Source organism: Synchytrium microbalum, assembly GCF_006535985.1.
Source record: "Synchytrium microbalum strain JEL517 chromosome Unknown SmJEL517_scf0054, whole genome shotgun sequence".
Classification (NCBI taxonomy): domain Eukaryota; kingdom Fungi; phylum Chytridiomycota; class Chytridiomycetes; order Synchytriales; family Synchytriaceae; genus Synchytrium; species Synchytrium microbalum.
Window position 1 is genome coordinate 66,252 of NW_022158403.1, and position 27,139 is coordinate 93,390.

Genomic DNA, 27,139 nt, shown 5'->3' on the forward strand with positions numbered 1-27,139 from the left:
TTGTTTGATAAATCAACTTTCTAGCCACCTCGATTAGGTCCGGTAAGCACGCTGTCTGTCCTTGTATGTTCCAAACTTCCAACGAAATCAGAAGCTTCTTGCTCAAATTGGAGCAAGCAACCTGACTAAGTGCTCATCCAGATTTATTATTTCATCATCATTGCACGTAATATTATCCAACATTGATGTCCTCCTCTCATTGACATTCAAAATTAGAGCTTACACTTGTGACGCCAGGCTGCCCCAGCTCAAGAACAGGATGATTGCAAGGATATTACGGCAGCAAGTGCCTACTCTTAGAACCGCTATTCGTCGCCCCAAGCACCAGACATTCTCATCAACTGCTCACCGACAACCAACCTCGGACTTGAATCCATCCACATTCATGATTGCTGCTGCATCTTTAGCAGTCATTGGTGCTGGAGGATTTGCCTATTGGAAGTACATTACACATTCAAATTACCCTCTAGATGTCAAACAACACCTCCGTCAGGCTCTATATCATCACAAACACGCTCCCCAAGACATGAAAAATCTGGCTGAGATCCACTATCTCCAAGGTATGTTACACTGACGCATTTTTGCCTGGTGCTGATCTGACCAACGAATCTGGATTCGATCATTCCAACAGCGCTCGATTCGGCCGAAAAAGCCAATGTCCCTCCGCACTCAAAGGAGTTTTTGGGAATCATGGTGGAATTGGCTCAACTGTATGAAGATTTAAGTCGCTTCGAGGCTGCTGCAAAGACATTCAGTGACGCTTGGCGTGGCTATCTAGCTGGTGGTCATTATATTGAAGCTGTCGGTGCTGCTCATCGTACTGGAAGAGCATTTGAAGCTGCTGGAGACTTGACTCACGCTGAAGCCGCTTACGCTGTATGTCTTGTGAGAGCTCGTTTTATTCAAGCCCAGCGTGATTGTGGAAGTAATCCAAACAGCCTCATTTTCATGTAGTGGAGTGTAAAAGCATGTCTGGGCCTCGTAGAATCGCACCCTGAAGATGATGACACATCCCGATCTGGATCTTCGACACAACCACAACGTAATGATGCTACGGAGGTACCAATATCTCAACCAATCACACAATCTCCTCTCAAACCTCAATTGGCTGATTGGGCAACTTCCACTGACTTGTCGACATCCCTCGATTTACTGGCCAACTTGTACGCTGCCACTTCTCGCCCGCAACTCGCTATAGCACTCTATACTCGGATAATGACTATTATAGGTACCTTGTACCTTCCTGTTTTCAGTCTTGCGAAAAAGTCTTCCTGAAGTGCTTACTTATAGATACCTCTGAAAAGTGCAAAAGAGCAGTCTTGCAAAACAATCTTGCTGAATCCTATGTTGCTATTGGTCGAATTGATGATGCAGTGAGGTTTGCAGAGAATGCCATCAAGGACGCCTCAAAAGCTGGTAAAGAATGTGTAGAATGCTTGGCTGTAGCTACTTTCAAGTAAGCTGTTGTTGATTGTTACTTAATATTGTCCCTGGTTTGACCTATTACTTTTAGTTTGGGTGCCATCCTTGAAATGAAGGGAGACATTGCTAAGGCTCGAAAACTGTATCAGCAAGCCCGTGACTTGAATGTTCCGAGCACAACGTCACAGATTGAAGAATCTCTCTCTCGCTCAACCTCAACGTAAAACAAACTTGAAAAGATTTACAATTCTGTGTCAGTCTCATATCTTGCACTTTCCCACTAACTTTAAATAAACCTCACTATAATTTCAATTGCAGTATTAAAACGTTGGATTGTCTAGAATCGTTTGCTCTTCTTCAACGGACAGTCCCTCAAGCACTGTACTTGTTTGTTCCTTGAAAGTCGAAGTAGAGTGCGATACAAACAACATACGAGGATATCGTCGCACTTTAAATTGCGCGTTGACGCGTTCACCCGAGCGTATCAATGTATCAATTTATGGATAGGATGTTTGAGCAAAAGGAACAAACAAATTGAATAAATAGTAAAACAAAAGTAATTTGAACTCTACTTGCTGATCTTGAGAACCGAATGTGTTTTCAAACGAATGTACGACATACCTAAGATCATGGCAAGTATATGAGTCTCTTTAGATCATGGCAAGTATATGAGTCTCGTTGGATCGTCTCTTTCGACAGACAAACAGTATATCTACTCACAAGAGTCCATCTTCATCCTTGTGCTCACCCTTCAATCGCTTTTGAAAGATCGATATTGCCTTCGACCAGCATAGAATCCTAGTAGGATCCCAAGCGCCAGGGCCATCAAGACCATCATGATAATGTACGCCAGGTCTGGCGTTACATCAAAGCGATTGACTTGAGAATCGTGCAAATCATTCCTGGCAGTCTCTACGAATTCCTTTCCTAGACAAATAAAGGTTAAAGAGGAATCACGATTAGTGACAATCAACAGACTTGCCTGTCGTCATTTGAAAAGTACGCCGGTTCCAGTTCATCAACAATGACACCTCATGCAAGGCCAAGTAATCCGCGCCGAGCACATTAACATCCGCAAAATGTTTATCTTGTGGCGACAGATGAGCTAGGGTAGTCAGTTCCGAGTGTATTCGAATAGGGATCTCATCAGGCATGTTGAACTTGTCTAATGGTTTGCCCATGAGAGCTGTGATTGCTTGTGGGCACACAAAAGTGTGTGGGCAGCCAGTATCGACCAGGAAGATTACATTGACTAAAACGAAAGATTGGGATTTAAATATCATGGATCAAGGAGAATGGGATACAAGACATCTACGGAGACGAAAATCTGAAGAATATCATATGTAGTTTCACCTGGAGTGTGGCGACGATCGCGACGACAAACAAGGTTCACCATGAGGCGATTGTTACTACCACGAATGATTCCGGCAGCAGGAAATGATGCGGGCTGCACTAGAGCAGTAGCAAGGTAAGTGACATTTATGAGCCCAGCGATTTCGTGCAATGCCTCATGTGTGATATCTGGTAATAGCAGATCTTGAGCATTTGGGTCAATATAGCCAGGAGGGTCGTGAATGTCATAATCATAATTCGTAGCAGTTTTAGTTGTAGTGGTAGCTTGGTAGCCAGTAGTTGATGAGAATAATAGCAGTAGTATAGAGAAGGCAGTGGTTGATGAGATTACGACCATGGCATATATTGAATGGTAATCAGTTACTGTAATAAAGAAGCAATGAGATTACGAACGTGTCTTGATAATCAGATTTTGAATGGTAATCAGTCGGTCAATACAATGAAATCAGCGAATAATCAAGTAGCTCATTAGTATTCACTCACTCATTCACTAATTCCCAGCGAGCAGATCCAGTCTCTAGTTATTGGCTGGTCTTGTTGAGGTGAACTACCAAAATGCTGAACTGAACTGACTTGACAAGATGTGAAGTGAACCAAACAACGACTGAGCCAGCAACATCAATCATCAATCATGCATTCTACAAGACATGAAGAATCTGGCTTAGATCCACTATCTCCAAGGTATGTTACACTGACGCATTTTTGCCTGGTGCTGATCTGACCAACGAATCTGATTCGATCATCCCAACAGCGCTCGATTCGGCCGAAAAAGCCAATGTCCCTCCGCACTCAAAGGAGTGCTTGGGAATCGTGGTGGAATTGGCTCAACTCTATGAAGACTTAGGTCGTTACGAGGCTGCTGCAAAGACAGTCAGTGACGCTTGGCGTGGCTATCTAGCTGGTGGTCATTATATTGAAGCTGTCGGTGCTGCTCATCGTACTGGAAGAGCATTTAAAGCTGCTGGAGACTTGACTGACGCTGAAGCCGCTTACGCTGTATGTCTTGTGAGAGCTCGTTTCATTCAAGCCCAGCGTGATTGTGGAAGTAATCGAAACAACCTCATTTTCATGTAGTGGAGTGTAGAGGCATGTCTGCGTCTCGTAGAATCGCACCCTGAAGATGATGCCACATCCCAATCTGAACGTCGACACAACCACAACGTAATGATGCTGGGCAGGTACCAATATCTCAACCAATCACAAATCTCCTTTCAAACCTCAATTGGCTGACTGGGTAACTTCTACTGACTTGTCGACATCCCTCGATTTATTGGCCAACTTATACGCTGCCACTTCTCGCCCGCAACTCGCTATAGCACTCTATACTCGGATAATGACTATTATAGGTACCTTGTACCTTCCTGTTTTCAGTCTTGCGAAAAAGTCTTCCTGAAGTGCTTACTTATAGATACCTCTGAAAAGTGCAAAAGAGCAGTCTTGCAAAACAATCTTGCTGAATCCTATGTTGCTATTGGTCGAATTGATGATGCAGTGAGGTTTGCAGAGAATGCCATCAAGGACGCCTCAAATGCTGGTAAAGAATGTGTAGAATGCTTGGCTGTAGCTACTTTCAAGTAAGCTGTTGTTGACTGTTACTTAATATTGTCCCTTGTTTGAGGCATTCCTTCTAGTTTGGGTGCCATCCTTGAAATGTAGGGAGACATTGCTAAGGCTCGAAAACTGTATCAGCAAGCCCGTGACTTGAATGTTCCGAGCACAACGTCACAGATTGAGGAATCTGTCTCTCGCTTAAGCTCAACTTAAAACAAATGTACAACTCTTTGTCAATCCCCATATCTTCACTTGCTCACTAACTTTAAATAAACCTCACTATAATTATAATTGCAGTATTAATTACAATGTTGGAGTGTCTATAATCGTTTGCTCTTCTTCAACGGACAGTCCCTCAAGCACTGTGGCAAGTTCAGACATACTCGGCGTGAGAGTCAAGAGATCGAATTGATCTTCAAGCATGTCCATATACGTCAGAGTATTAGGCGATGGTGGTGCTAACGATTCAAATACCTCATCATTACAACACGAAGACGGTGTCGTCTCGTCCATTGTCAGATACTCTTCAAGACTGATATCTATATACTCAACACCCCCGTCTTCTTCGTCAGATGCTACAACACTAGCACTATCATCACTCCGCTCTTCATGCTCGTCATCCTCTACAAATAGCGCCGGCGAGTTTGACCGTGTTATACACACATCATCATTCTCCACATATCTAACAGCAACACGATACGATGCGATCCTATTCGCCGTCAGAGCTGATCCCGTCAATTTCTGTTTTGGTGATAGTTCAACATGTAACGGCAGCAACAATCTAGCACCATCTACATGCTGTTGCTTATTGTTCATTCCATAGTCCGTGGCAGTGCATCCTAATATTTTATCTAGACATGGTCCAAAGACAGTAACTATGTATGAGAAGCGTAAATATGATTAGCTTTGTAAATTTCCCACACTTCATCGAAATGTTTGGATAAAACCAAGTTTGATGACAATGTTGATCAACGTACTTTTCTGTAATCGGCTCTTGAAAGAGACCAATAAAATCACTCTCCACCGATATTCGGGAGTGCTAGCAGTATTGCATTGACATGAAGGCAACAGCCTCTTCCTAAAACAGTTTGGGCAAGCTAAATACACACTCTGGTCCAAAATCCGTTCTAGCCAAATTCGAGGCGAGGAAATTATTGATCTAGACTTCATGTGACTGGAATTACTCCTTGCAATCGAAACTTGCTTCTCAATCCGCAAAGCTTTAAGAGTCCAGAGTAGATTCCAGAGTTTCACGTTCAGTTCGACGTTGATCAGCGACGCGCAGTGCGAGTTCGACTACACAATTCAACGTTCTACACTGATTATATGTATATTTACTATTGCAATAACTTATTGGACAGTATTGCTATATACAAACACTATGCGTCAGAATTTACCTTCGAATTTAGTCCGCCCCTCGCCCCAATTCACAGGAACCTTCACTCCAGCTCTAGCAAGAATCCTTCTATGTGATCGAACATGAGACAGCTTAGATGTAAACTGGCTGACTAATGCCAGTTTCTGCGCAGACTCCCATACAAAGCGAGCCAGCTCAGCATCCTTGCGCATACGAGCTGCATGCAAGAGACAGCGGACTGATTTACCATCTAGACCAGATACATCGGAGTCCTCTGCTTCAGTCTGTTCTTTAGGTTTGTATAAAAGAGAGAGCCGATACTCCCACACCTGCTTTGCCAAATCCAGTCTACCAAACCGACAATAGTGTCCTACTAAAAGCATGACCATATCCACGGTATATGGAATGTCCTTTTGTTTCATGTCTTCTACGATTTTATCTACTCGTCTTGCACTCCTTCCGCAGGCAAAACTTAACAGTTTATGGTATATCAGCCTCTGTTCGGCAGCATCCTTCCAAACTTGATTGGGATGGTGAAGCACTTTATCGTCTAATGCGAATATATCAATGACTGATCCATGTTGTTCGGCCCTGTTAATGTACAATGTAATGACGTCTGTTGGCAAGTTATGACCAGACCCAAGAGCAAACAGCATCCAGTTCCTAGCCCGTTTCAGTCTTTTCCTAATCTCTGATTCCTCATTCTTGAGGATGGCTACTATAATACTCTCGTAAGCGTATGGCACGGGTGGTGGGAGATTGCGAGTGTGAAAATACTGGTGCAGCTTCCATACTAGATTGGCAGCCTCTTCTATTTTGCCTTCTAGAGCGACTTTCTTGACTAGCCATATATAATCTCCGGATGAGATGACGGGAGTGTGATCCGACTCTATGTAGTATTTCAAGACATCCAGACCCACCATCCAACGATTTGTGAGTTCACATCCTCTCACCATGGCTTTATAGATTCCACCAGTAGGTACATTACCCAACATGACCGTGTTTTCAAAGTGCTTTTTGGCTTCTTCAAACATGCCACATCTACAATATCCATAAATGACGGTAGCATAAGTTACGGGTGTAGATTGATGGTGAATAGACAAGTCCTTCCAAACTTCGAGAGCCGAGGATGGATCTCCAGCTTTAAAGAAAACGGCCATGAGGCGATGATATTGGGCAAGATCCAGTATTACATGGTTTGTGGAAAGCAGGTATACAAACTTCATGGCGTGAAGGAGCAAAGCATTTTCAACCAATGTGACAATCAGTTCGACATATAGTGTAGCAGACGGTGATTTAATATCGGATTTCGTCATGTGTTCCCATACAGTGAGTGCTTCATGAGCCGATTTACTTTTTCCTAGTCCCTTAATGACTGCTTGATAGATGCGTTCATCTGGTTTGAGTCCATATCTGGCTTCTAGATTTTCAAGCATCTCCAGAACTTGTCTCGGACCAAGAAGTTTAAACTCTAGCTTTACGACATACGACAATATAAGGGTATCTAGCGTATGACCTGTCTCGATGAATAGCGTGTATATACGAGTGAAGCGGGCAGCATCACCATGAGTTCCTAGATGACTTAATAGTATTTGATAGTGGGTTGGAGTTGCATGCTTGCGTATGTGTTCTAGATATGATTCAGCACCTACGAGATTATGGTTTTTGATAAAGGCATGAAATACACGGGAGTGATCCTGTTCGTCAAATATAGGATCTGTGGGGGTGTCACCACTTGGTTGTGCCAGTTTTACGAGCTCAAGACATGCCTGAGTGTTGCGACCCTTTGCGAGGTTTTGGAGAAAGGCCCTATAAGTTTCAGCATTGGGTTGCATTCCACGCCGATGCAACTCCTGCAGACTCTGCTGTACATCAGGCCAGTTTCTATAAGATTGCCTGCTCAAGCGAATACTAGCATTATATATGTCTAGATCGGGTTGATATCCACAAGCCCTCATCAAGCGAGCCAGTTGATCCAAGTAAGTCTGGTATGATTCAGGCCTCAGATGGACTAGCTTTGCGAGGACGAGATTGAAATGATCTCGATCTAGATACTGACGACTACGGGGCTCGGATACGAGGTTGGCTAGGTTGGTTATGGAGTCATCGAGAGACAAGACATCGGATGCCAGTTCCCAAGCTCTAACGGCATCTAGGCCGTGTAATGATGATGGAGAAGGTGCCGTTATAGCAGTGGTGGTAGTGTCTAGGATGAGATCGAAATGTTAATTTTTGTGTCGAGATCAAGCTTTCACGACAAGCAAGCTTACTGCTTGATGGAGGAAGGGTAGGGCGCACAGCCGTGTGGACGGCTGACATGATGATTGAGCGTTTGCATGATGAGAGTACAGACCTAGCACGAGCTGCAGTTGGCAGTTTAAAGGGGCCATTGTTTCGACCCAAGAGCTTTGTCAAGTCTCGTTCCAGCAGTTGCAGAGATCGTATCAGGACGTTGAGCATATCATATCATCTGGTTATCGACTGAAGCTGGACAAGGAGCTCTTTCTAATGTCGAAAAGATGGGGGCTTGTGTGTAGAATGGAAATGAGCGATGAGCTTGATCATTGTCCTGTGAGACGCGTATAAGATGAGTTCCCACGCGTTGTAAACAAGTTCTAAGTTAGATACTCGGACCAAGTCTCGTTTTGTGCTGATTGTAAGGAGGCTGCTGCTTCTGAGCTGCTGAGCTGCAGCAAAAAAGAAAACATTATCTTTCGCTATATTCCTACTTGGCAGCTACTTGTACATCCACGATGAGGTATATGCGATTCCCAAAGACTCCTCCTAGTGATAGGACACTGGCCCTCATCGACAAGATTCCCAAAGCTACTGCCTACAAACCAAGGACGAGACCTGTGGATCTCAACTCGTACTTGCCTTGGCGAAAGACCATCCAACTGTCCTATACCACCCAGCAGGACATGTACAATACCGCAATCCTCGCTGGCCTGGATCCAATCAAACACTTTCAACACTTCCCAGTCCAGGCATCATCCACTCCTGTTGCGAATCTGGCCCAACAGAGAGGAAATTCCTCCATACTAAACTCATTCGCAAGGTAAATGGTTGATGAATCACATGTGGATTTTATGTTTCTTGGCATGCTTGATCCTGCTGGATGCTATGATGAACACCTAACACTCAACACGCCATTCATCTGTTACTTAGAGAGAAGAAGATTTCAGAGAATATGAGAAAGATGCCCGACAAGATAAAGGCATTCGAACAGGTAATCTTGCATGGTTTTGTCTTGATTTGACGTAGGCTTGTTTGAAACACCCATACTCATCCATCTTCATCATAGGAACGTCGAAAGCAAAGAGAGTCTGAAAAGCCAGATCTTCCTTTCTAATTCAAAGTTCTGGATTGCAGAGAGTGTAAATACATATTTGCTACAATTTGATATAATACATAGCATAGATTCTAGCCAGAGATTCTACATAATGCTGCGTTTCGAGCCCCCATAGATTCTCACAATCTCTAGCTTTACATGATATTGCATCTGGAGCTCGTAAGATCTTCCTCTTCCTCCTCCTCATCTACTTGAGTTTCTGCAGTATGGTCAACCGAGACTAGACGAATACAATCCAAAAACAATCCCATCCTTGATTAACGTTTGAATTAGCAATGACACTTGAATTTTCATCATACACCCACATACTTCCAGAACGGTGATAAATTCTTCATTTCAAAGGCGATGGCTCCATACAGCTCTTCAATTTGCACAACTCCAACAGAGACATCAGTCCACTGTGAACAGGCTCGAAAGTCCTCGCTTGTCAGAGTTAACACGGGTGCCAGAGTCGCGCGGTCTTCTTCCGGCATAGTTGCAGGAAAGCAAGCCAGTGTAGTTCCACCGAGAGCATTCACGTTTCCTGATGTTTTGATCCTGCGAATGAGAACAGCATGGAATGAGCATATATTACGATCTGAAACCATAGAGTCATAGTGTACCTAAATACCACGTTATAGCGTCCTGTGGGAACACCCTTGAAGACTCCAGAGACGTGCAGCCAGCAAACGCTTCGTAATGAAGCCACAGGTTTGCTGGTAGTCGCGGCATAAGATGTAGGATCTTGGACCCTAATCCAATATTGACTTTGTGCGTTGTCGAGCCAAGCAATTGAGAATTGATCCACTGTCAAGTAGTAAGTCGCATCATCCAAGGCTCGAAATAGCTGCCACAAGTCTAGAGTGTTGTCTTGAGCAATGGCATTCTAATGTTGCAGTATGTCAGTATAAAGCTTCATGTTATCAAAATGTTGAATATTCATTACTTGGCCGAATCTGCGCTCAATGATAGTTTTCAGGTTGAGTTCATCTCTGCAGACTTCCGATAAATGACGAGAGCACTATAATTGTGGAGTGTTAGCACAAGTAGTGAACAATGTCGGTGACGATCTGCAGCAATCAAAACGACATAGTTTTACCTCTTGTAGACGTCCCAACTCGCGAACAGGCAGATATAGGACTATTCCGGTAAGTAGCTCGTCGGGCAATGAGCTCAGCAAGTCGTCGGGCAATGAATTCGGCATTATATATCATGTCCCTGGTTGTAAGGCTTGATTGTTTGAGAAATGAGTTTTGGGAAAGTCTCGAGGAGAGCAGAGGAAAGCTTACTGGGCTGCACGTGATTTTCGCATTTTGAAGCATTGTCTAGGTCAGGGATCTATCTGCACTTGGACCGCTGGAATCGGTTGGAACTGTGTGGCTGTCATCACCATCAACCGGATTTCAAACTCAACCCAAGATCGAATTTCAGATGCTCACATCTAGCTCATCCACAATAGGAAGAAGATTATTCTCTACATTCATTCAACCATTATTCACAATGACAGAGTACGTACGAATGCCGTCGAGGAACTTGAGCGCATCGAACTGCATCAACTTTACCGTTCTTGCACAATCAAAGTCGTTTAAAAGCTCACAATGACAATGGGCTCATTCGCTATATATCCCTATAGATCAAAAGCTCCCATCTTGAACTGGGCTTCAAAAGATGGAGAATTCAGGCGTCAAGTCTCGTCCTTTCGTGATCACATTGCCTCGGATCCTGCTGCCAAGTTCACTCCTGATGCAAACAGATACCACCTCTACATCTCACGTGCCTGTCCATGGGCAGCACGTGTGCATATGGTGCGAGCTTTAAAGGGATTAGAATCGGTCATTGGTCTCACCGTGGTCGAGTGAGTATTCCTGTGCACAGAACGGCTGGAAACTTGGACCAATATCTGGCATATGTTTAAACTAAAATTCTTTTCTAACTAGCTGGAATATGGGCAAAGATGGCTGGAAATTTTCACCTGAGGTCGCTGGTTGTGACGCAGACACAGTCAACAATGCTACATTCTTGAAGGAAATCTACTTCAAGGCCGAGCCCACTTACTCTGGTCGCTTCACTGTTCCTGTCTTGTGGTACGTCGTATCAAAAGTCGCATTTTCGGCGTTCCCATTTTGTATTTTGAGTGGCCATATATTTGTTTGAAGATCACTTTCAAGAATTGGTCGGTCTTGAGTTTTTAACTGCCATATATTCACAGTTATATACATTTAGGGACAAGAAACTCAATACCATTGTGAACAATGAAAGCTCAGAAATCATTAGAATGCTCAACAGCAACTTTGACGCTTACTCTTCAAAGGTTTCAACTCAAATTGAGTCAATATCTTTGTCAAACTGAAGTGATTCATCTTTGGTCTCTTTAGCCTGGAGTCACGTATTATCCTGCCGAATTGGCCAAGCAAATCGATGAAATCAACGAATGGATTTACTCGGATATCAACAATGGCGTTTACAAGAGTGGGTTTGCTACGTCTCAGCAGGCATATGCTAGTGCGGCTTCGAAGCTCTTTGAGTCGTTGGATCGTGTTGAAAAGATTCTTGCCAAAAGCCAGTGGTTGGTCGGCAACCAATTCACAGAAGCTGATATACGATGTAAGTTCATAATATCTTGCTGAATTAATGAATTTGAAATTCCTATTTTACTCACTAAACATGAATTTATAGTATTCACTACAATCGTTCGCTTTGATCCTGTCTACCACACTCACTTCAAGGCCAATTTGCGTAGTGTCAGTATATTATTACTTGAAGTCTGGATGTCCACTCTGCTGTGCACTTTACTAACCTCAACTCTTGAATTAGATCACTCATGATTATCCAAACATTCTTCGATGGGCTCGTCAAATCTATCAGACATTCCCAGAAATCCCACAAACAGTCAACATGGAGCACATCAAGGGTCACTACTATGTTAGTCATATCCAAATCAATCCATTCCAAATAGTTCCTTTGAACAATGGTCCTGATCTGACAGTCCCATACAACGAAACCGTTGGTGCGTCCAAATTGTAGTTTGTCAACAGCTTCCGCGAAATCATTGGAGCTGATAAAATGTAGGCAGTGTCCTTGCCTGATCATATTCGAATATACTTTTTGACCAAATCGACTGATCGTGTTTAGTTGAGACTGGTGTGTAGGAGTACATTCTTGACGACATTGTGACATCTGACGTGTATCTAGTATCTTTGATGCATTCTTTGCCTCTAAATACTTGAACGTGTTATATATTACTTCGCGTCGCTGTTTAACTGTAGGATCGTGGGGATTGGTTCTTTATTATCTTTACTCTCGTTTTTTTGCACAAAAAACCAAATATCAGAAGAAAAGACATTTACGCAACCAATACATCCTCAACAATGGCAAAGAGGAGTAAAAACAAGACTCTTGGTGAGGAGCTAGCAGACTTGGCCAACCCAGCCCCGTTTGAATACGACCCCGAATCAGTAGCTCCCGATTCACTACAGCCGAACTCGCTATTGTCGCAACTGCACGAAAATGAAGATTGGGGACGAGAGCACTATGTAAAAGTCGGCCGTGGTGCTCTAAGAACTCGTGTACAGGGAGTCCATATCAGCGATATGCCTGCCTATGCTGGAAAACGAACCGATCGTGCCAGTTTGATGATCCATCAAGACGATGATGTAGAAGAGGCCAGTGATGATGGTGATACGGGAGACGACACTGATGCATCATCTGATGATGATTCAAATCACGATGAGACTCAAAGTGATGACTCTGACGGCGTGAATGGCCATGACGAGATGTTGGTTGATGAAGAAAATAATGATAGTGACCAAGAAGCCATTAAAAAAGTCAAAAAGAGAGCCATGGCTTCAAATGCAAAGATACGCACTGCTATAAAGAGTTTGGAAAAGGACGAAAAGGAATTAGTCGCTTCCTTGTCTCAAGCTGCTCAACAAGATGTAGAAAAAGGTCAACATGTGCGAAATCAACGTGTAAGTCATGATAAATGTATTTCTATTCTTTTTTGCTTGTTTGGGAAGCGCTTTTAACAACACATTGGTGTTTAGGCCATGTGGGATGCATTGTTAGATACTAGAATTCGATTGCAACGTGGCATCGCTCTTGTGAATCTACTCCCTTGCTCGACTGATATGCCTGATTTTGTCAATCATCCCGACTTAAAATCAGCGCAAGAAAGGACTTGCGATAGTCTAGTTGAATTGCTTGGTAGTCTAGTCGCCCTTCGTCGTGTAAGTCAATCCACTGAAGCAAAACCCCCTCGGAAGTATCCGCCAGCATATGCGTTGTCGCTTGGATTTTCACATCAAATTACACCTATTTAGGACCTGCTCGCAGATATCGACAATGTCGTCCTCCCTGATACGACCGACGCCACCGACATAGACTCGCTACATCAAACCATCACAGGTCTAGACGCATCCTTCCAACAATACCGTGACGCGACTCTAGACAAGTGGAGCTCAAAAATATCATCAGCTCAATTGGCAACCACATCTGGCAAAGCATTCAAGGCCATCAACGCTTCTGCATCTGCTCAAATCAAGGCTGTACTAGCTGATCGAGATCGGGTCTTGAAGAGAACTCGATTGCGACGTTCTGGTGGTGATGTGCTTGGTAAACGGAAACGTAATGTCAATGTTGCTGGTGATGAGAAATCAGATGCTGCTGATGCCCAGGACGAACTGTATGATGTCGAAATCTTTGATGATGGTGACTTTTATCAACAACAGTTGAGAGAATTGGTTGAAACTCGTATTGCTGATGCAGGCAAGTACAACACGTTTTGCGGATGTTCATTTTTTTCCCCACAAAAAAGGCAGATGTTGCAAGGAAGATCCTCGACTCAACTATAGGAATCGCTACACAAGCTAACGTTTCAATTCTTTTAGATGATCCACTTGCAGCGTCATCAAAATGGGCCGACTTTAAACAACTACAGTTACTACAACGCCGCAAAAAAAAGGTCGATACTCGAGCATCCAAAGGCCGTAAAATAAGAACACACGTACACGACAAGCTAGTTGGATTTATGCCACCAGAGCCAAGAGGATCATGGACTGTTGAAAAGACCAGGGAATTGTTCAAGGGTCTGTTTGGCGTAAACAACAACAGTGCCAGCATAGAAGACACTGTCAGTACCAGTATCGATGGTGGTGCTGTGAATATGGTCACTAGCGATGGATTAAGGCTACTGGCTTGAACGGTCTTGAAGCCTTGGTAAGGAACGAACAAGCATACTAGAGTCAAAAGTGAAACTACGCCCTTCTATTAAGCCGAGGTTTTACCATCTTGATTGGTTTATTTCTGTGCAACGGAGGGCAACATGAATTGTGGCATTTTTTGCGCCTCTTGTGGGCTGCGAGTCTTGTTGCGGGGAAGGCTTTGTCTGCCAAGTTGAACATCTCAAGTAGAATTTGGTCTCCGAGCTGACCCGATATTTCTTTTTAGATCTGTCAAACCCTGGCTATATCATCCATCTCCTTTAGCGCCTCAGCAACATTTTTGTATAGATTCGCATTCACCACCTTGTAGTATGATACAACTATTTGTCATTAAAATAATTACAATGTTACATACATAGCTCATCCAACACTGAATGCCCTGTTACACTTATTACAAGTTCACCCAATTGCACGTCTCCTTCCATATTGAACAGTTGTAGTCCCGTTTCAATCATATCCTCTCGTCTGGCATCACGTAAATCAAGTCTAGCAGTAGCCAAATCAACACATTCTTCGTCTTGAGTACCGTTCTCGGGTGGTTCACTGACCACACAAAATGTAATGTATGGATTTCGGGATTTTATCAGTTTTGAGAGCGTTGATCTGTCCTTTGCCTGTTTCTTGGCGTCCATATCGAAGACTAATACAGGTTTAAAACGAAAGTTGTAAGTACGTACTACGGATTTGAAGGCAGTATTGTTTTAAAGGTACTTACATTTGGCAAACGAGAAGATGACGTCCCGAGGAATTCCTTTGTCGAATACCATAGAGACCGAATGGGTTTCTAACTCCTCTGGCGCTGCATCCAAGAACTCAAACCCTACAAACACTTGTTTCACACTCTTGAGCAACTCCATAGCTTCCTCAGACTCTGTGTCGAAGCGAATGCCTCCTATTGATATAGTCACACCATTTTCCAGTGGAGTAGGAGTTGTGATAAGGGTTGGCTTCGACGACGTTTTTGGTAGCGGTGGCAACGATTTAGTATCGTTCCGCTGGTCTCCTTCTTCAAGAGACAAGTTATCCTATTAAGAAATAGGTCAGCATTCATCACTGCACTCCATAATCGACTCGACAGTTGAGTTGTGAAACCGTGCAAGACTCAGGGACTCACATCCTCCTCGTCATCATCCTGCTCATTGACTTTCAACACTGGCTCTATGTCGTCATCGTCGGTTTCATCGTCATAGTCATCGTCATCATCTTCATCCATAGTACGCATACCAGGATATGGATCTTCCTCTTCTTCGTCTGTCTCTGAGACGTAACGAGAGAGCAGCGAAGCCCTTTGTTGTGATTGTGATTGCAATCCTACTGCTTCTCCCTCAGACATGGATACGGAAGGCGACGACGACTCTGATTTATAACGGGCGAGATTTCGGTAGGGTGGAGCAGCTGCTTCGCTGCCTTCTGCATCAGATGCTGTGTACAATGGTCGAGACTTTTGGCCATCCGTTTCGTATTCAGACTCTGAGGCGTCAATACCACCAAATTGATTTCGCTCGAGTGCCTCATCAGCGCTGTGGGGACCCTGTCTATAAATGCTGCTCTGTCTAGAATCGCCAGCTTTGACCGGAGAAGTGGTAGAGTATTCAGAGTCTTGTCTAATAATGCGAGCTTTGATAGGTGTTCCTGTCGTGCTGAGTTCACTGTCTTGTCGATTCATACGAGACTTTATAGGAGATTCCGTCGTGCTGAATTCACTGTCTTGTCGATTCATGCGAGATGTCATAGGAGATTCCGTTGTGTTGAGATCACTATCCTGTCGATCGATACGAGACGTAATAGGAGACTCTGCGGTGCTTGATTCACTATCATATCGATTCATACGAGATTTTATAGGAGATTCTGTCGTGCGGAGTTCACTGTCCTCTCTTACATCTCGCTGGGTTGGAGTGGTCTCCGACTCTGACAAGCTGTGTGCCGAGCCAGGACGATGGTGGTGTAGTTGACGTAACGTCTCTACTTGTGGTAATGCTGCAGCGAGAGCCTGCCGTGACCGTAAAGATTCTCGAGAATCACTGGTAAGTTTATCTAGATTACGTGATGAGTGTTTTATTTCGGTGGTTGAGTGCTTTGTGTTGGTTGCAGAGGCTTCTCGTGGGTGATCAAAAGAAGCCAACTGCACTGTGTCTGATATATGAGTTGACGGTGACGGTGTTCTCTCATGACTACTGGCTCTTCCATCAAGTCTATTTATCGACTTCTCTTTGGGTTGGTCTATCAGACTTTTCGGCTGTTGCTCTGAGACGACTGGTTTGACTAATTCGGCGACATAATTATGGCTGCTATTACTCAAGTGTGCTACACTGTGATGAGTCGAATGACTGGACGCTGCCTTTTCCAGCTGACTGGATGGTAGCGTTGTAAACGTGGGAGATCGGTCATGAGCTGGTGTCGCGGATTTTATCGGCGAGACAACTTCCTCCAGAGTTTGCACCGATTGTGGCTTGACTCTACAGACGAATGGTAAATCAATCCGATAAAAACATAAAATGAGACAGACTGTCATGTCATACATGGGTATTTCAGACGATTTTAAGTGGTTTGTTGTACTTTTCACAGAGTTGAAGGGCTCCCCTTGATTGTTGTGTGCCAAACTAGATTTAGATCCTGTAACCCCTTTGCTTGACGAATTTGGAGTTACGTCTTGTTTGATTTCAGCCATAGTAGACCTAGCGTCGAACAGTGAAACGACCTTGACAAGAGAATTATGAATTGAGAATTTAACTTGAGATAATTTGAAACCCAATTTTTGTACCTTGGGATCATCTAGTCGATATGGCCGTTCCCATTCTATTGAAACACGTATTTTGGCACCATCCCCAACAAATTGACCCTATTTGTGAACATTCCAGTATCATCAGATTGCTCAGGTTCACGTAGTGAACTTCACTTACCAAGAGTTCAAATTCTCCCTCGATCGATTCGTTGACAGCCAAACCAAGCAATGGAATCTTGGCAACACCATACACGTAATCACCATGTGTTTCGTTTTCGTCCAATACGAGGAATTCCAACTACATTTCCATAAACTGTTAAATATCGTAAAATGTTTATTCAAAAGACTCACATTGGTAGTTCGCAAGTACCGGTCCACATCATGAGTGACTGGAATTGGCACCGTTTTGACAAAGTTGAAAAGAGGATGAGTTGTACTACGAATGGTCTCCGTGACTACATTCTGTTGTCCGTACAACGAGCATACTACGAATACTGCGGGTGACGAACCAGAAGGTGGTACGAGCCGCGAGCAATTGTTGATGCGTATCACGAGGTGATTCACGGCTGCTTGAGCTGGGACATGTGCTCTAATTGAGTTGTGTGAGAATTCCATCAGGATTTTAGAAACACCCTGATCTTACTTTTGGAAATCACTTGAATGCAGTAAATTCAACGCAAAAGATCTCTCCTTAAATGCCTTGATGACTTCAGACATTGGCAAATGCACACGAAGCGAGTAGTCAATTTTTCCAATAACACTTTTCTAAAAAATTGCACCTTTCAGAGGAGGCCTTGCACAATATTCAGACATTCCAGTAACTTACCCCGTCATGTAGGCTGACAAGATCTGCATAGTATTGCAGTCTGCCAGTACGGCCGGGGTCTGTCAATCCTTGGAATGATACAGAGCTAAAACCAAGATGGTAATTAGATGATGAGTAGGTACCTGTGAATACTGAACCAACCATGATGCAACGGGAAGAAATTCAACACCGACAGCACGACACAATGTCATTGTCATGGAATGACTCTTGAGATACGTCAAGAAAAAATCGTCGGTAAAGACTTTAAACCTATTACAAACGTTCTGAGTAAATAGGATATTCCACAATCATATAACCGACAGTTACCCAGACGACAGATTAAATTGAGGTCGTAAACCAAGACCGAGCGGAGAGACTTGAGTTTCAAAGTTGAAGAAATCAAAATGTACGAAAAATACAGCTTGAGTAGAATCTGTGTAGTCAAGACCAAGTTTTCGCAAAGTTGTCCATCCTTCTTCACTGATCAGAGCACCATCTACGTGTATTTGTACTAGATTTTGACCTATTACGAGCCAGTGTTAAATTCCTGTTTTGTTGAACGCTATGTTTTGCTGACCAACCATTTTCGAGAACGACGTCGTCATCCGCCTCGATTCCTGTGCTTGTATGAACTAGCGAAAAACAGATGAGATGAAAAAATCCTCAAAGTGTAACGGGAAAAACTGATACCATTTGTAGTCCCATGGGCCAAATTCTTCAATTGACCTTCCAGGTAAGCCAATTTGTTTGCACGCAGGTCGAGCAGTCTTGCATCTTCTTCCAATCTCAATTCTTTCAAGCCGAGAGTTAATCCAATTTGGTCTCAGAAGAACACGACTATTTCTGCAAGCTCACCATATTCGTTCTTGAGAGCCTGCATTCTACGATTCAGTGCTTCACATTCATTCTTGTAATCTCGATTGATTTCTTCCTGTAAAGCGAGTAATCGTCGTGCCTTTTCCAGCTCTTGTATACATTGAGCATATTGTGTGCGCAAATCTTGCAGCATTCGTTTGTCCTAAACGGCAGAGGGTTCAACCAAAAGCCTTTTGCAAGATTTGTTACATCACCAGTTACTGACATCTTCTAGCTCATCCAAATTCATGAGAAAGTCTAGAGAGAGACCTCTCTCTCGTTTCAGTCGAATCATGGTCAATGCTTCTTCCAAATCAGCAAGGTCGATCTCTCCATTTTTCGAAAACCATCGCAACCTCTCTTCCAGCTCTTCTAGCCGTGACTGCGTATCATACATTCGTACGTTAGCATCTTGTCCAGCATTCTTTGTTGATTTGAGCTCCTCTATTCCATTTTGATGTCAGATCAGTCAATTTTCAGCTGGTGGAGTCTCATATTAGCTTTTGTAGGAAAATGGGACTGCCATACCATTGATGAGCTGGTACTTGTTGACCCAATCAGCATTTTCTTTCAGTTTCTCTCCAAGTTCTCGCTCAAGGGAAAGAATCTTTTTTCTCAGTGCCTCCACTTCTACACTGTCACCTCTTCCAGAGGTGAGAGCATTCTGAAGCATTCTGGCTTGCTCTTGTTCAAGCAATTTCTTTTCCTCTCTGAGATCATTTATGATCTCATTCAGCTGCAATCAATGTATGAATGTTTGGGACAAGTGTAAGCAAATAATCCGTAGGGGCTCTTTAACTTCTGACAATAGCTGACCTCAGCTTCAGATCCTTTAGCAGCCTCATTCTTACGATGAAGACGTTCTAGTTCAGCATTACGCAGTCTCTCTTCCTTGATTTGAGCATTCAAGTCTTCCATGGCTCGAACTGATTCTTGATGAGCATCACTTGTAGACCGAAACTTGTCTTCAAGTTGATCATAACGTGTCTGCCATTCTCGTATACGTTTGGCTTTTTCTGTAAGTTCACGTTGTAATGCGACTCGATCTACGTCGCCTCTCATTGTATTGCTATTTCACAAAAAAGAATTCATTAGGTATAACGTTATGCTGTGTCTTGTACTGTAAAGCAGTCTACCTATCCTGAGATTCACGGAGCAATCTATTTTCAGCACGCATCTCGTCCATTTCATGCTCCATGTGCATTTCTTTTTCACGCAACATGTTGACGATATCGTCCCTAGATTTTCGGAAGTGTTAATGAAATTAAATTAATTCGTGAGGGGAGTGAATTGTGATTTTACGTACAGTTTTTCAATCTCTTCCACCATTGCGCCATAGTCAGCACTCGATCTAACAGAAAGCACATTGAGACGATGATAGTACAGACACGGATCGTATTTCCATACTGGTGGTTGTCCGTTCTCCTACTGCGTTGAATTATTTTAGATCGTGATGTGGCAAAGTGTACGTTTTTCATTACTTACGGCGGTGGCCGGCTCTTGACAACAAGAGCCGGTACCAATCTTCGTTGCATTCCCTATAGTAATTTCATGCCTTAACGAGATTTGCATTGCAAAGGCGAGGTATCAAAACGACGAGTTCTTCAAATCTTGCTTTCTCTTACAGAGTTGACTCTTGGCGAGACATGATCAAACAGACCATTTTTCCTACTATCAGCATCATGGAGTGACTTGAAATATTGGGCCTAAACGTTGTAATAATTTCATAAGAATCGAATGTGTGTTTGGCCAAGGCGACCACTTGAATGCCTTCACACCTTTCCCTTCAGGTTTGAATTTGATTTCTGTAATTCAGATACTTGTGATCTCAGTTCATTAATGAGATCATCTGTTTCCTGATCTGGTCGAGTACTCGCGACTCCTAGTTGTTATTTGTCGATAGTTAGATCACAAGCAGACTGGCAAGGGGAGCAACCAGTTTGTTACCCGATCGTGGACCGGGAATATCTTTAGCTCTCTTTAATTCTTCCGTCAACCGTTGTATCTTTGTAAACAGCCTGAAAAGCAAAGTCTAAATGTCAATGAAATGATGAAGGCCTGAATGTTGCTTTGTTTTTCAATCACTTTTTGGTCTTATCGTCCTGCTCATTCAGTTTCCGTTTAAGAGATAGATTGTCATCCTTAATTGCATGGATTACTGTCTGTACATCGTTGTCTTGGACTGGCTGTTGTCGAGGTCGAAAATCTAGAGAAAACATATGGTGACGATGATGAATACGACAAGGAACGAGCGAGAGAACGGCACGTACTACGATCTCCTGCTACCATACCACCACCTCGGTTGGCCATATCTATCTGATCCACCGCAAGATCTATCAGGAATCGACGTTGTTGCTGCTGCGTTTTTTGGAAACTAGCGAGGATGACACTTTCCTCCTTCTACTATTCGCTGTTTCATCTATTCGTCGATCTCCTGTTCATGCAATTCCGTTTTAATGGAACATACCGATGGCATCAGTATCATCATCTATCCTATCTTATTTTGGAGGGACCCTCTGTATCAGCCTTTGATGATATATCTTTTCTTTCTGATCTCCTTCATTCCCGCAGCGCTTCCTTCCCCCAACTGCACCTATTGATTCTTCGTCTTTGAGCTGTGGAAGATGTTACGATGAATGCAGAAGTTTGATGTTTCATGACTCTATATTCTCGAAAGCTCAAATTTTTATGGATAATACTGTTCGGGGAGCGCTTCTACAGAACTATAAGCTGCTCGGTACCCATCATCATCCAGAGCTCAGTACCTATAGTGGTCTGGCTTGAAGGGACCTTCGATGTTGACACCAAGGTATTCAAGTTGCTTGGGTGATAGTTTGCTGAGTTTTACGCCTAATTTATCGAGGTGGGCAGCAGCCACTTCCTCATCGAGCTATATCGATAACAATAATGAGAATTGGAGGAAAGTAAGACTTGCATCAAAAATCACAACACCCATCATCCGTTACTGCTTCCCAAAACCAAAAGTCAATCTTCAATGAATATCAACACTTACCTTCTTGGGCAACAAATGGACACCCAATGGGTATGACTTTGTGTCAGTCCAGAGTGCGATTTGAGCAAGGGTTTGGTTGGTGAAGGAGTTACTCATGACAAACGATGGGTGACCAGTGGCACAGCCCAAGTTGACTATAGAGTGTGATTGATAGTTGGGACAGTTAGAAGTCAATAAAAATGTCATCAGTCGAAATAATCAAACATCATGTAACACAACATACCAAGACGACCTTCAGCCAGAAGTATGACGTGACGACCTGAAGCCATTTCGTACCTATCTACTTGTGGCTTAATGTTGACTCGCTTTACGGCATTCTTCTTAAGCCATGCAACATCGACTTCGATATCAAAGTGACCAATGTTGCACACGATGGCATCATCCTTCATGGCAGAGAAGTGTTCACCCAAGATGATATCACGACAACCTGTAGTAGTGACAAAGATGTTTCCTTCGGCGACGGCATCTTCCATGGTGGTGACTTCAAAGCCTTCCATGGCAGCTTGTAGAGCATTGATTGGATCGATTTCGGTGACGATGACTCGAGAGCCCATACCCTTTAGAGCAAAGGCACAACCTTTTCCTACATCACCATAACCAGCTACGACCGAGACCTTGCCAGCAATCATCACGTCAGTAGCACGTTTGATACCATCGATGAGAGATTCACGACAACCATACAAGTTATCAAACTTGGATTTGGTCACCGAGTCATTTACGTTGATGGCGGGGATTTTGAGTTTGCCTTCCTTGAGCATTTTGTAAAGACCGTGGACACCAGTGGTGGTTTCTTCAGATACACCCCTGATTCCTATGATGGGAAAAGTAAGTGTGTTAGCGAGTCATTGAGTGAATGAATGATTGTATATTGAAGTAACGGTTGATGGTTGATGCAAAGGCATTTCATGGTATTTTGGTGGCACTGGCGCATATATGAAATTCGAAGTCCACGTAAGCGGCCGCTTACCAGCTAGTAGTTGAGGGTATTTTTCGTGGACCAATCCAGTCAAATCACCACCGTCGTCGAGAATCAGGTTGAGTGGTTGACCATCCTTGAAGGCAAAGATGGTTTGTTCCATACACCAGAGGTATTCCTCATCGGTTTCACCCTTCCAAGCGTAGACAGGGACACCGGTAGCAGCGATGGCAGCAGCAGCGTGGTCCTGAGTGGAGAAGATGTTGCAAGAAGACCAAGTCACATCGGCACCCAAGGCAGTGAGAGTTTCGATGAGGACGGCAGTTTGAATAGTCATATGTAAACAGCCAGCGATACGTGCACCCTTCAATGGTTGAGCTGGACCGTATTTAGAACGGAGCGACATCAATCCAGGCATTTCATTTTCGGCGATTTCAATCTCCTTTCGACCTGGATTGATGTGCAGATATTTTTAAAAGATGAAGAGGCTTTCATCGACTGATGAGATGTAAACAAATAAACGTAAAATTCAAATGCATGCTGCTTGATGCATTACCAAAGTCGGCCAGAGTAATATCAGCTAAAATGTCAAGAAAGAAAAATTGTTAAAAAAAGACGATGGTGGATGTACATAAAGAAAACAAGACAGGACTAGCGCCAACGTATGGATAGGATGCATCCAGTAACAATGAACGTACCGACTTTGTACTTGTTGGCAGACATCTTTGTTTCGATTTTTGTATTTGGATGTTGAAAATTTTCTGGCGTGTCAAGTAGATTTCAGAAACCTCGAATTTGGGGGTATAAAGGCCATAGAAGCATGATCACAATTAAATTACGCGTCTTGTATCCTTTGAACTTGTTAGCAACCTGTTTCAACATCGTCTTCAAGTATTTTCGACTCCTCACAACTCGCTCAAAACCACATGCGAGCCTACCCACCGACGAAACAAGGAAGACAGCTGCAATACGATCGCCCGTCGAGCTAGAGATACGTGAATCTCCAAAGCGGCACTCACCACCGGACTTGAACACACAAAGACAAAGGTAAAGCATGGACAACGGTTTTTGGCGACGATGAGCCCTTAGTCGCTTATTGGAATTGCCCTGAATTCATGGCTGGCTGTGATGGCATGCAGTGGTTTTGCTGAATCACAGCGACCGATACAAGTTTCTTGCTTTTTGGACGCAATGACGTTCACTCCATGTTTGCATTTCAATATTCAGCCCATGAATCGGTTGATTAATGATCGGCTTGCAGACTTTTGTTGAAAATCTTCGTCTGAACTCTTCATTCCTCTCAGTGTCTAGACTTTTGGGCCTCGTGAATCGAGCCAGCATCAAGCAAATAATGGCTAAACGTACAGTAAATGTCCTAATTTCAAATGATGACGGCCCTCCATCTGCTGCATCGCCATTCCTGGAAACATTTGTCGACACTTTGAAAACAACGCTTGGTTGGAATTTCAAGTACGTTGCCAGGAAGCGTGGAATCATTTACCTTGCTAACATGACAAGCATTCTTAAACCAGAGTCGCCATTCCAAATTCTCAACGGTCTTGGATTGGCAAAGGGTTTCTGCTTTCTAATGAGGTCAGCCCATGAATTTGTATCTCATAACTGCAACATTTTCTCATCACTACTCATTTTTCCAGATTACTCTATCGTACTTTGACCGTCGAACAGGTCTAGTCACAAACGCAAAACCTGCCTCTGAAGACGATGAACAGGTTTGGACACTCTTGGACGCGACACCTAGTGCGTGTGTCAACATAGGGCTCCATAATGTATTCAATATCGACGATATTGACCTCGTCATCAGCGGGCCAAACTTTGGAAGAAACGCGTCCAATTACTCCACATTGTCATCCGGAACTATAGGAGCTGCCATAGAAGGTATCTTTTGCCTTTCAGGGTGATGCCAAAATCAAGGAAAAACTGATGGGACTTTCACGATAGGTGCTCTGCTCGGCAAGAAATCCATTGCCCTGTCATTCGCATTCTTTTCTTTTGATGATACCAAAAACCAGGCAAACGTCAACCGAGCTTGTAACCAAGCTGTTCACGTTATAAAAAACCTATGGGAGAATTGGCCTGAGGATCATGCTGAACTGTGAGTCGCCACTTGTATATTCTGATGAACCTTCCAACTCACCAATGACTGTTGGAAATTAGATACAATGTGAATATTCCTGTGATTCCAGACGGTCCTGTTCCTCTCATACACTTTACGACAATTCACAGGAATAACTTTGGTGGTGTCTTTGAGGAACACGTTGATGAAAAGGATGGCAAAACAAAGTTCAGGTATTACAGAGAAGGGAATCGCATTAAAACAAATTTTGTATTCCATTTGAGATTCACACTGTTGTAAATCCAGATTCCGTCCTAAAATGCCAAACACAGAAATACCAGAGGGAACTGACCTGTGGGCAGTCCTCAACAAGCAAATCTCCATAACACCAATGCGTGCAGCATTCGACATTGTCTCGCACGACTTGGATCAAATGAATGGCCGCATATTCCCAAAGATATAATTCCTTGTTTAAAGAAAAGAAAAAACTAGATTTTAACAACAATGATTATACTACCACTATACAATCCAACACCTAGCCACTGGTACCCTCATGATGTTTTGAAGAGTTCATCCACAGAAATTCGCCCCTTGTCTTGTTCGATTCGATTTCGGTGCGCCTGAAACGTAGCCAAGGCATACCAGCTTCCGAAGAGTGCAAACCCTGACAGGTATGCGAAAACCAGGTATGGAGTGGCACGTTTTGCAAATCTGTTGTGAATTGTACCTGAGAATTCAAGATCAAAGGACAGCTCATCGTTCTTTTTACCTGGAATCACCAATATTATAAATGAAGGTAGCTGAGAATCGTCCAATCAATCGAGCTCTACAATTAAATTGAGATTGTCAGTGAAATACACATATGTCTCCTCGGGTAGTTGTGTTCGATCCATCGTCAACATTTCAAGACCAATAAAAGGAGAGATATGCTTACCTGTCGGCATCGCGTAACGTACTCCAAGCCTCAAATGGTGGCAGAGGCTCACGTACGATGTCATCTACTGGAAGTACAAACTTCTGTAATGGCCTTGAAGCTGGAAACTGTGACGGTTTCACAACCATTGCCGATGTCTTCTCGTTAAGACGCATTTCCTGATACGAGTGGAGTCTGGAGGCAACATCGGCACCACCGCCTATATGATCAAGTGGTAAATACAAAGTCTCTACAATGCAAAACAGAAACAAACATCCGATGTTTTGTCAAGGCACTCAAAAATCGAGTTTGTGCTTTGAAAAAGTACTCGTATGCTTACCATAAATGGAGCCCAAATCGTAAGACATGGCTCTTAAGAATAGGCGACTGCTGTTTCGGTCTCTTTGCTAGTGTATTGTGCTACAGATATGTAAGGTTTTGTTTACACGTGTTATAAGTGTATTTCAGTCGTCGCATCTCACCATAAATGGAGCACAAATCGTAAGGCTCTTAAAAATATGTACCTGCTGTTTCGTTCCCTTACAATTGTAATGTGCTGAAAAGATGCTTATATACACGTGCTTAAATATATTCAGTCGTTTCGGAGCATCGTCGACTCATAATTCGCATCCACAATGAAGAATTCATATAGCAACAATCCAAACGGCCACGTTATTCCATGCCAAATGGCGTGCGCGTCCAACACTCCCTTCCAAGGTGGAAAATCCCACACCTCCAACGACATACAAAGAGGCAACCCTATAGCGACGACACCGGCTCTCCAAGCATAATATCGTTTATAGTGTCTCCAATACCATCCTAGCCACGTCATACAACCTATGATACCCCAAATAGCCATGGAGGCGACATTATACCCATAATCAAATGGGCCTGACGTTAAATACAGTACGTGAAAGACAAAATACAGTATAGATACAGCTAGCAATATTCCGAATCCCGTTGTAGACAAGTCAAAGACACGTGCAATACAAACTACAGTGTTGACTATAATGGAGAAGGCTCCTGCAAAGTAGTCTCCTTTTTCAGTCCATGGTCTATCTCTAGCGTGAAAAAGGGCCGACCACAGCCAAGCGTGCATTCCTGCAATAGTACAAAATAAATAGGCACGTTTCAGAGGGAATCTAGATCGGATTCGTTCTCTACAATTCCTAAATCCAATCCAACACGTATACAGATGGATGAGAGAGAATAGCACGGATGCTGGTTCCTGCATTCCCATGAAGCGAGTGAATGGCCATTTTCCATAATACTGGAGGACTTTTTGGCCGTCTTTTATACGATAATCTGTTATAGCGTGCATACATTCGTATTTGATGTTGTCGTGGCAGCTCCATCTCAAGAGCTCCAGGAAAAATGACAAGGTCTCTGGTTGTGATGTTGAGCTACATCTAGTACGAGCCATTCGCTGTAGACAGTTTAAATATAGCGAGTCCCTGTCCCCTGATGAAGCCAATGTTGATTGAATAGCATTGGCAGCAATCACGATGAAAATGTAGAGATAAGGCATTGTATGATTCTTAAAATAGTCAAAGAATTCAACAACGAGTTAATTGTTGGTACACTCAGATCGAAGTGAAAACCATGAGT

At 43.3% G+C, this 27,139-nt stretch overlaps 10 protein-coding genes across 10 annotated transcripts; 6 read left to right on the forward strand and 4 right to left on the reverse strand.

Annotated features, from left to right (window-relative positions):
• Window positions 1–259: 259 nt before the first annotated feature.
• Window positions 260–1,646, forward strand: SmJEL517_g05652 (uncharacterized protein; the record flags this gene model as incomplete). The annotated part of the gene is made up of 5 exons (XM_031171578.1): window positions 260–560; window positions 632–876; window positions 955–1,228; window positions 1,291–1,456; window positions 1,514–1,646. The coding sequence occupies 5 exons, from the start codon at window positions 260–262 to the stop codon at window positions 1,644–1,646; spliced, it is 1,119 nt and encodes a 372-aa protein (XP_031022441.1).
• Window positions 1,647–2,173: 527 nt separating this feature from the next.
• Window positions 2,174–3,112, reverse strand: SmJEL517_g05653 (uncharacterized protein; the record flags this gene model as incomplete). The annotated part of the gene is made up of 3 exons (XM_031171579.1): window positions 2,174–2,349; window positions 2,426–2,674; window positions 2,776–3,112. The coding sequence occupies 3 exons, from the start codon at window positions 3,110–3,112 to the stop codon at window positions 2,174–2,176; spliced, it is 762 nt and encodes a 253-aa protein (XP_031022440.1).
• A 294-nt stretch (window positions 3,113–3,406) lies between these two features.
• Window positions 3,407–4,353, forward strand: SmJEL517_g05654 (uncharacterized protein; the record flags this gene model as incomplete). Its single annotated transcript, XM_031171580.1, has 6 exons — window positions 3,407–3,456; window positions 3,527–3,588; window positions 3,620–3,771; window positions 3,850–3,919; window positions 3,954–4,121; window positions 4,184–4,353. The coding sequence occupies 6 exons, from the start codon at window positions 3,407–3,409 to the stop codon at window positions 4,351–4,353; spliced, it is 672 nt and encodes a 223-aa protein (XP_031022435.1).
• A 4,083-nt stretch (window positions 4,354–8,436) lies between these two features.
• On the forward strand, window positions 8,437–9,035 carry SmJEL517_g05655 (uncharacterized protein; the record flags this gene model as incomplete). Its single annotated transcript, XM_031171581.1, has 3 exons — window positions 8,437–8,741; window positions 8,852–8,912; window positions 8,988–9,035. The coding sequence occupies 3 exons, from the start codon at window positions 8,437–8,439 to the stop codon at window positions 9,033–9,035; spliced, it is 414 nt and encodes a 137-aa protein (XP_031022434.1).
• A 1,577-nt stretch (window positions 9,036–10,612) lies between these two features.
• SmJEL517_g05656 (glutathione transferase) lies at window positions 10,613–12,038 on the forward strand (the record flags this gene model as incomplete). Its single annotated transcript, XM_031171582.1, has 6 exons — window positions 10,613–10,869; window positions 10,952–11,098; window positions 11,238–11,325; window positions 11,390–11,618; window positions 11,691–11,755; window positions 11,829–12,038. The coding sequence occupies 6 exons, from the start codon at window positions 10,613–10,615 to the stop codon at window positions 12,036–12,038; spliced, it is 996 nt and encodes a 331-aa protein (XP_031022437.1).
• A 344-nt stretch (window positions 12,039–12,382) lies between these two features.
• Window positions 12,383–14,211, forward strand: SmJEL517_g05657 (uncharacterized protein; the record flags this gene model as incomplete). The annotated part of the gene is made up of 4 exons (XM_031171583.1): window positions 12,383–12,982; window positions 13,058–13,240; window positions 13,334–13,763; window positions 13,901–14,211. The coding sequence occupies 4 exons, from the start codon at window positions 12,383–12,385 to the stop codon at window positions 14,209–14,211; spliced, it is 1,524 nt and encodes a 507-aa protein (XP_031022436.1).
• A 369-nt stretch (window positions 14,212–14,580) lies between these two features.
• SmJEL517_g05658 (uncharacterized protein) lies at window positions 14,581–20,925 on the reverse strand (the record flags this gene model as incomplete). Its single annotated transcript, XM_031171584.1, has 25 exons — window positions 14,581–14,873; window positions 14,949–15,258; window positions 15,348–16,689; window positions 16,753–16,931; window positions 16,995–17,072; window positions 17,134–17,253; window positions 17,307–17,544; window positions 17,599–17,720; window positions 17,782–17,866; window positions 17,923–18,030; window positions 18,088–18,283; window positions 18,342–18,392; window positions 18,451–18,552; window positions 18,616–18,778; window positions 18,842–19,059; window positions 19,144–19,351; window positions 19,432–19,684; window positions 19,752–19,853; window positions 19,922–19,966; window positions 20,101–20,153; window positions 20,241–20,321; window positions 20,394–20,497; window positions 20,563–20,633; window positions 20,701–20,821; window positions 20,886–20,925. 25 exons carry the CDS (start codon window positions 20,923–20,925, stop codon window positions 14,581–14,583), a joined length of 4,683 nt encoding a protein of 1,560 aa, XP_031022443.1.
• A 448-nt stretch (window positions 20,926–21,373) lies between these two features.
• On the reverse strand, window positions 21,374–23,267 carry SAH1 (adenosylhomocysteinase; the record flags this gene model as incomplete). The annotated part of the gene is made up of 6 exons (XM_031171585.1): window positions 21,374–21,505; window positions 21,629–21,762; window positions 21,852–22,439; window positions 22,596–22,994; window positions 23,101–23,124; window positions 23,243–23,267. The coding sequence occupies 6 exons, from the start codon at window positions 23,265–23,267 to the stop codon at window positions 21,374–21,376; spliced, it is 1,302 nt and encodes a 433-aa protein (XP_031022442.1).
• Window positions 23,268–23,895: 628 nt separating this feature from the next.
• SmJEL517_g05660 (5'-nucleotidase) lies at window positions 23,896–25,081 on the forward strand (the record flags this gene model as incomplete). Its single annotated transcript, XM_031171586.1, has 6 exons — window positions 23,896–24,014; window positions 24,077–24,137; window positions 24,200–24,440; window positions 24,504–24,657; window positions 24,720–24,851; window positions 24,925–25,081. 6 exons carry the CDS (start codon window positions 23,896–23,898, stop codon window positions 25,079–25,081), a joined length of 864 nt encoding a protein of 287 aa, XP_031022447.1.
• Window positions 25,082–26,123: 1,042 nt separating this feature from the next.
• On the reverse strand, window positions 26,124–27,059 carry SmJEL517_g05661 (uncharacterized protein; the record flags this gene model as incomplete). The annotated part of the gene is made up of 1 exon (XM_031171587.1): window positions 26,124–27,059. One exon carries the CDS (start codon window positions 27,057–27,059, stop codon window positions 26,124–26,126), a length of 936 nt encoding a protein of 311 aa, XP_031022448.1.
• Window positions 27,060–27,139: the final 80 nt, after the last annotated feature.